The 9,107-nt window shown below is 38.1% G+C and overlaps 1 protein-coding gene across 1 annotated transcript; it reads right to left on the reverse strand.

The window, feature by feature from the left end:
• Positions 1-1,869: 1,869 nt before the first annotated feature.
• Positions 1,870-4,086, reverse strand: LOC111659377 (receptor-transporting protein 4-like). The gene is made up of 3 exons (XM_023412323.2): positions 3,927-4,086; positions 3,348-3,519; positions 1,870-2,566 (listed from the first exon to the last, which is right to left on the reverse strand). Exons 1-3 carry the CDS (start codon positions 3,940-3,942, stop codon positions 2,224-2,226), a joined length of 531 nt encoding a protein of 176 aa, XP_023268091.1. The 5' UTR covers positions 3,943-4,086; the 3' UTR covers positions 1,870-2,223.
• Between the last annotated feature and the right edge of the window lie 5,021 nt (positions 4,087-9,107).

Below are 9,107 nucleotides of genomic sequence, written 5' to 3' on the forward strand. Positions count from 1 at the left end.
TTCACTGGTTGGTTTTGGTGTATGGAATCTCAAAGTGTCAATATTAACTACATTGAAGACATCGTGAAATAAATAAATCATGCAAATGGAAAAATATAAATATAGAATAACAATTTTTGAAATAACTAAGGAAATATATCAAGACTCAACTCATTGTTTTGAAATGTTACTTCAGCATTCTTAGTTTAAAAATAATTAATTGGATATCAATTTACTTCATCATAGACATTTTTGTTTTAAAATACACTTTTAAATAACTGCTATTATCTTTAATGACGTTTTCTGTCTTTTTAATAGCTAGTTAACCAGCTATGTAATTAACTTAGTTATTTAGCCTTAGCTAACTAAAAACAGAGTTTGTGTATTGTGTGTCTACAGCAGGGAGCTAAATGCTTGATACAGACTTATGGCAAAGTCAGACTGAAATACGCTCCCATTTCTATGTGGAAAATGGCAAGACCATGGATATATTATACTACTATAGGAACTGGATACTGGATTCAAAGATGGCGCCCGGTCATTTGAATGAAATTGCTTGCCTGGTGCATGAGCCAAAAAGTTCAGTAGCTTCTGGGTCTGTTTCCACTCCAAATGCATATTTGTGTTTCGCCCACTGGACCTGTCAAACATACTCCCACTTGGCCCATGGACTTTAGATAGGAATGATGTCACACTAATAAAACTCACTTTCACAGTAATAAAACCTCCTTGGATTAAAAATTTGTATTGGAAAGTATAAAAACTAACCTTTATTGGAGTTGAAGGTACCCTGTCAACAATTTTACAAATACCTCTTATTGTGCTCTTTGAGGAAAATGCTTTTTGGGCTGCATGGGATTTTTCATTGCAATACCACAGATGGTTTCTGGGACAAATTGGCAGCAAGGCTGACTGACAGTGCCATATACAGCTCTCTTAACATATTCATGGGCAAGAAACATTTGCTTCCAGTTGCCACAAAAGTAAATTTTGCAAGGTGGTTTTCAATGTAACTACAGTATTACTTTGACATTGTTGTTATTCCAGCTAACAGTAGCTAACTGCATAAATCTGACATGTGGGGACATGTCAGCGTCTGAAAAACTATATGAAATTAAGAAAAGTGACATAAATAAAATGTGACAAAACGGAAAACCATTACAATCACAGTTGTTGAAATTAAAATTTCTATAATGAAGTAAAATGAACTGAACTGATATGAGAATACAAGTGATTATATTTGATAATAATTAATTGAATTTTCATAAATTATTTATTTAATATTGAACACATATTTGCGCAACTGTTTTCTTTTTTTTAAACTTTTTGTAAAATTGTATTTTAGCAAAATGGAAATATTCATATTAATTCATGATTGTAATAATTTGGGAAGTTAATGGGTGGGCAGATAAAGAGTATTCAGTATTCTAAATGCACCATAAAATACTCCATTACAACATTTTACATTGATTTCCAACCTCCTTCAGTTGTGACCCCTGACCACTGTATTATATCACTGGATGTTAATACTGGTTTATAAATATTTAATCAGCATTTTAATTTCGTAGCTGCCCAAGGTGAGGATCATTTTATTTTGGTAAATTACTCAATATATATTTATTTAATGAGCTGACTATCTGTTTTGCATGTGAAATCTTTATCTGTAAAGTAACTGTTTTCTACAGCTACCAAATTAATGCCAAGTAAAGTACAAATGAAGTACAATATATACAATATTTACCTCAGAACTGTTGAGGAGTAGTGGTATAAAGTGGTATGAAATAGAATAAGTTATAAGTACAAGTACAGTAGTTGAGTACTTGTTGTTACCACTTCTTCAACATACTCATACACAAAGCCACGAAATAATCATTACCCCAAAAACAAATGTTTGGTCACACTCACTTTATTAATAACCACAAAGTACAAAATATATGCAAATTCAAATATTTTTTTTAACATGCTTATCCTGATGGTGTAACTTTGTCATTACATACAATTGACTTCAAAATTAAATACAAAGAGAACTGAACAAAGTAAACAAAATATTAGCAATAAAGAATATGCGCATCTCAGCCAAGTTACCTGTCAGACTTCTAGCCTCTGCACCTGACACACACACTAAGCCACTTCCTCTCAATCTCGCTCTCTCTCTCTCTCTCTCTCTCTCTCACACACACACACACACACACACACACACACACACACACACACACACACACACACACACACACACAAAGACTTCTAATCATCATCCTGAGTGCAAATGCCCATAATGCAGGCCTGACACAGGGTCTTCTCATGTGGTTTGGTCCACACTTTGTTAGAGGAGGCTGACGATCCACCATCATCGTCGTCATCCTCCCCGTAGATATTCTTCCGGATCTTCGAAAAGAGCCTGAGCAAGGCCTGTTCCACCTCTTTGTCTGAAAAACCAGGGAGCTCAAACTCGTTGTTTTTGCAACTGCGGCAGGCCTGACCAAAGGGCCGCATGATCACCGTCCCCCGGTCACTCCGCAGCCGGTAACGGAACAACACCACCACCCGTGCTGAGGGCCAGGTCTTGGAGCAGGATGCACACTTGAAGCTGTGGGGAAATGAGAAGACAGTTCACGAGAGGCAGAGGCACAGAGGTATTCTCAGGTGTACAGCTACTCCTTTAACCTGTGAATGTTTCTGAAATTAAGTTTTTGAAAATTTTTAAACTGCCATTTCAGTTGAAAATAATCCTGTGGTGACAACTGTGTAATAAAAAGTTTAACATGACACTTGCAAATGGGGCTGTTACAGTCCAAAAGTTTCAGACAGCAAGAGCCATCATCTTTCTCAAACACTTCAAACACTTTATACAGAAATATTCTGTAATGTCCTTGAAGAAGTTACAATAAGAATTTACACCTTGCAGCTGTGTCTTGTTACATTTGATGCTTTAGGTAAAAAGACTTACCTCTTTAAAAAGGTAAAAACCATAAGTGCTATTTTTTTCCACTACAATCCTCCCATAACTTTGTTGCTTTAAATATATCGTGTACTCTTTTGAGTCACTGTAAAGCAGGACAACTACAGTTGCTCTCTTTTACCAGGGTGCAGTTTTTCCACAGACTGGCATTGTTTTATCACTGCACAGAACGTGCTCCCTTTCACATACACACAATTCATCATAAGACCTGGCATGAAGTTGCAAAGATAACAACAAAAAAGAAAAAAGAAAAAAGGGTGGAGCCTGAGAAACCAAACAACACAATCAGTGTATCTAGTCACTGTTGTTATTGTTGGATTGCACAGTTTTTTTTTGGCTTCTTTGAACTGAATAAATACCACTGTGTATACTGTATCTTGCTACTTTAAGAATATAAAAAGATACATACTGTCCAAAGGCTCTGCAGCAGTAAACCTTCCAGCCTTTCTTCCTCTCCTCCTTGGTGACTTGGTCTGTCTGAGAGTAGTTAAAGTTGAGAGTCCACTGGTCTCCATAGTCCAGCTCATTGTCATCATACAGCAAATCATTAAAGGTGTCCAGCCATAGGCCAGGAATCCAGTCTGCACAAGAGTGAAACAAAAAAGCTTGATGATCTCTGAGTTACTGAACTATGATCAACAAACAGACACTGCTCTTCCTGGAGTAATAACCACACTCTAAGCACGTAGAAAAGAAGCTTCAAATAAAAAAAGATCAGAAATAATGTCATTTTTTCTGACAGGTCTGCCATTTGGAAATGACTGCCACTCCCTTATTCCATCTTTCTAAATCAAAAATTCAAAATTAACATAACATGAAAATATAAGAAACTCATATATGTAGCCAATTATAAACACTGGGGAAATGAAGCAGCAAAGGCGTCAAATTGGCCAAAACAAATGTTGCATTGCACAAAGAAAAATACCAAAAAACCCCTAAAAAACATAAATGCACTACGCAACAAGTATTAGAAAGTATTATATGTTACCTGTAGATCTGCTCATGGTGCTCGGTGATCGGAAAGCTGAAGAGCGCTTGGTCGATGAAGTGAGACGCTGAGGTGAAGCGATGCTGTAGCTTGTGAATAGCGCTCTGGTCACAGCCGCTCTATTTATTATGTGACTACAGTTGATAGCCTGGAAAACGAAACTTAACACTACGGTTTCGCTTTCCATCTTTTTTTTTTTGTTTGTTTTTTGTTTTGGTCCAACCTGTGCTGTCATGTGATGCAAAGACAACGCAACATCACGAGTTCCTAGATGTGATACTGCGCACGTAATTAGAGATATATATTACATAATTACTGTTTATCAATTACTTGTGGATAGCAATGCGGAATTAGTTAAGTGGGTTTTGCTAAAAAAAAGGGGGTTAAATATCAGACAAGTCTTAAATATAAATGAATATATCAATGAATACGAGAGTGCGAAAATGAATAAGAAGTGTTGTTTTTCCTTCAACCTCGAATCAGTTGGTAAAAAAAGAGAAAAACTATGTATGTATCTTTACCTGAAAGCTGATAAATAAATTATTGTATTCTGTTTTTAATCCCTAACACGATCATTTTATTTTTGTCTTAAACGATAAAATATTTTCAACTGATGCAGTTTTTGTTTCATTTAAAGTAACATGCAACTGAGACGATGGAGGTGATATCAGGTTTCAGCTGAGAACACACTCCAGTCCAGTGTGGTTCAGTCCAGTAGGAGGCAGTATAAGACAACAATGCTGAAACGGAAATACTGTAATTGCAGTGCAGCTGAACAGGAGGGTGGCATCTTTTGGTGCACAGTGGTATTTTAAGCAGTCTTGGGATTTCCAGCAAGGCACCGCCTATTTCTCAGCAGTAAACCAACTGGATTAGGTTTCCATTCCATCACAGTTAGTAAATATACTTTTAATATCTGAGCGCTGGACACTGGAGAACCACTGCCAGCTGTTAGGTCATCCTGATGACCCGATGAACTCCGTCAGGCTCACACATCTGCCAGAACACATGGGTTTTTCCAAATACGTTCACAATAACTATTCAGAAAACATACAATCCTTTCCCCAAGCCAAAACTCAATTGCACACAAGTAAAAAAATCTGATCTTTAATTTATTCCTATAGCCAAGATACCAGAAAGAAAAAACTATGAATAATATGTAGGTCATTGATGATAAAGTACGTGTGGCTCAACCAGTCACACAGCTGAAAAGAAAATTAATCACAGTAGGCATTTCACGATTACCTAAATAGTTTGTGGTGCTGTTGAACTGTATTGTGTTGTACAGAGATGTGTGTCCAATAGTTAGTTTACCCTTACTGATATAAAAGGGACAGGCAAAATAATCCTGGATCTAAAATGACTTTTAAGTTGAATTGTCACCTGAATATCATGACTTCCATGAAGGTAGGATTTGGGATGTTGGATTATACTGTATTCATTTTAGCGAGGTGTACAGACACCTGGGTGTATACAAACAGAGTTTATTTAGAAAGAATAAAGATGTGAAACACGCTCTTCTTGACCAGGTAGTAATTGTCTAGAACATTTGCACCCATCAAGTTGAGTTTTAACTGCTTTGTCAGCATGTTCTGTTTGGTCACTGATATTCATCAGTGCATGGCTGCACATTTATGCCTCTATCAGTCCTGTCTGCCTTTTTCATCGACAGCTCTTCCTGCAGCCTGTATTTGATATTCATGGAAAATTAAATCCCAAGTGTTGGTGGTGCAACATTAATCTGGGTCACGTTTCTACTTTGAAAGAGGGTAGAGTTGTTTTTTTAATTTCCTGCTTTCTTCTCTGTCTGTACCTCTGAAGTGCTTTTCACACCTAGACCTGTTTTAGGACAGCATTAATTACCCAAGATGCCTGTGTGGTTTCAACCTCAATGACATTACTGACATTTGAACTTCCTGTAAGAGCCAGGAGTGCTCGCTGAGCTCCTCGAGCACGAGCGTCCTGTCTGGTTATGTTTGAAATAAAGGCCAAAGGTAAAGACCAAGCCTTCACAAGCGCCTCTCTAATGTGTGACAACCTGTAATTCTGAAATGAGCAATTCTTTCTTTCCTTTTTCTTATATATGCCCTTGAAATATTTGTTGTTTGCTGTATCAAGCATCAATTATTATTAATGAGGGGTAGAAACAGGTTTAACCATAAATCATGCCAACTATGATGGTGTCAAGCTGGTTAGATAATAAGACCCCTCGTTTACTCTGACTTATATCCTGTCCGTGAAGTTATGCATCATGTTTCTGGAATAATCATTACCGTCATTTTGTGGGTGGCAATAATAGATTGAAAACAACAACACCTGTCACAGGTATGTCGTGACGTTGTGAATGAAAAAAAAAACTTCCACTCACTGGTGGGGCTTTCCTTCTACCTGAGCTGTTTATGGTTCATAATAATGCTCCACCCAGTACTGAAAACTGATTGTAATGCTTGTCAGAGTCTCCTGACAAGATGTTGAGCTCAGGTCAAAGCGCACACACACACACACACGCACACACACACACACTCACACTCACACACACACACACACACAGGTTTGTCAGGTTCCTAAGACAAATCTCATTTAAAAGTACTTGACAGTGATTGAAGTGTTATCTATAACAATTATATAATCAGGTTTCTTAGTCTCACACACACAAACACACACACACGCACACACACACACACAAACACACACACACACACACACACACACACACACACACACACACACACACACACACACACACACACATATAATCATTCTCATACATATTAAGGATAATATGTTACTTCTGCAGACAGAAGAAACATGAGGTGAAATGAAACATCATTATATGGTGGGTGGTAATCAGAATGTATTGTCTTCTCATTGGCACGAGACCCTGTGTACACATGTACTCAACAAAAACACAGAGTAACACACACATAGCCATTCAACTAGTGTATAGTGTTAAACATGTGTGTGCACCTTTCCTCCCGGCACAGTGGTGTAAAGATGACCTCAAAGCCCCAGGCTCCAGAGAGTCACCTTATACTCAGGTGTGACATTACAGCGTGAGAAAAGCATGCTGGGTAAGCTCACAGGGCCACAGAGATGCAGACTCGAGACAGACAGAGAGACAGATGGAGAGAAACAAGACAAGAGCACATTCACAGAGTAACCTCTTTGTATTACCTTTCTACAGCACTGAGGCACATTTCTATTCATCCAAGGAAACACTGATTAAATCTAACCAGGAACAAACGCCACAACATTTATGGACATGCACCAAATAAATTCAAGGGGAGGAAAAAAAAAATCAGCAAATAGCTTGAAATACAAATAAAAAACACACTCAGCATGGTCTGAAATTTAACTGAAATAAAAGTGCCCTGAACTGTTGGTGTTTTCTGATTCCTGATCCACCAAGCGTCTCTCCATTTTTTATATAATACACAATTACCCTGCTTATATCTAATTTGCATGATATCGCTCATTTCATCTTTTCTCTTTGAAAACACACAGAATTTTTCAGTTTTTCTATGAAAAACCTTCTGAACAGGAAGAAGATATCATGTTTAACATCTATCATAATACACTCAGCTACCACTACTGTGATGTGTGATGGTTATAATGTTCAGTTTGTGTTGAAACAGTTTCAGTTCAAGTGTTGTTTCAATTGTATGATCATTTTGGCTGCTGTTGAATTGTATTGTGTTATATTGACAGGTGTTTCAACTGTTCTCTCACCCCTCATTGATATAAATGGGCCAGAATAGAAACTGTTTTCTAACATAAACTCCACCGTACTCCTAGTTGCTGCAGCCTACTCTGTATCTGTCACCATGTTTGCTATATACATATACTATATATATATATATATATATATATATATATATATATATATATACATTGCAAAAATACAGAGAGATTTACCTGGCACTGATAGGCTTAATCAGCATTGTCTGATCTCATTTGGCAAGGGCTTGAATGTAACAGACAAAGCCAAGCTAGCTGTTTTCCCATTTCCAGTCTTTCCAAAATGTCGAACTAAATCTTTAATAATGCATGTTACTACATTGCAGATCCTCATATGACTCCATATAGTGTATCCATACATGAGAGGTCACTGAATGTTCTGATGAGTATGAAAATTATCTTTACAATCTCAGCACTGAACCTAGATAAACTCTTCAATAAACAAACAAACTGCACCTCAGTAATAGACAGAACTGTCCACCACCTTCATCACAACACCAAATGAGGAAATAGAATAAATATTCTATGAAAATAGTGTTGGTTCCTCCAGTAGAGTCCAGAGACTTGGAGAATCTGAAATGGAGAACTGAGGCTTTTCTGGAGGCCCAACAACTTGGTGCACTTTATGTTTTCTACATATCTGTGCAGTTTGTACTTGTCAATAAAGCTTGTTTGAATTCAAATAGACCCAGATAAGACAGACTCCTCAGCCAGGCATGCTAAGGTGCAGGCCAGGATTTAGCTGGCGCCTAGACTCTTCCTGGACCTGTATACCTGTTCAATGGCTGCCAGGTACGTCAGAAAGGGAGGATGATGGGGAGAGAGAGAGGCTAAACCAGGAAGACAGAGAAATAGAGAGGGGGTGGGGGTAGAGGGAGTGGGAGGGCGAAGGCGTTTGGGTGCGGTAAGATGCCTTGAGCACATTCCTCTGAGCAACCGCGCCCTGCGTTTCAGCGTCTGTATACCTGTTAGTGTTTGTTATCAGAACTTGTTCATGTAAGCAGACTTACTCTGTCAGCACTCATAATTCTGTCACAGGATGGTATTTCACACCCAAAACATTCAGGGTTTTTTTTCTTTTTTTTTATTGTGCTGTGATATTCCACTAGTGACTCTCACAGTTGTATGCAAACATTCAACTCTCATTTCATATCTCTGTCACGCTGACAGTTACACATTTTCATGATAGGAAGTAAGAGTACACAGGCATAGAAAGACCTCAGAAATGCGGCTGTGAAAGTGTGTGTGTGTGTCTAACAACTCAGTATGAAATGGGTGCTCAGGCAGACATTCAAACAGGAGGCACACCCTCAGGAGCAGGACTGAACACACAGTCATAAGTGTGTATGTTGCTATCAGAGGGCCATGAAACAAGGTGTGTTCTGTCTGATAGACACGTTTGAGGACAAAGGACGGCCCAAGGAAAGCTCACACTCACACACT

Source organism: Seriola lalandi, unplaced genomic scaffold, assembly GCF_002814215.2.
Source record: "Seriola lalandi dorsalis isolate HSWRI2012SDOR001 ecotype SW California unplaced genomic scaffold, Sedor1 jcf7180002054476, whole genome shotgun sequence".
NCBI classification, from domain to species: domain Eukaryota; kingdom Metazoa; phylum Chordata; class Actinopteri; order Carangiformes; family Carangidae; genus Seriola; species Seriola lalandi.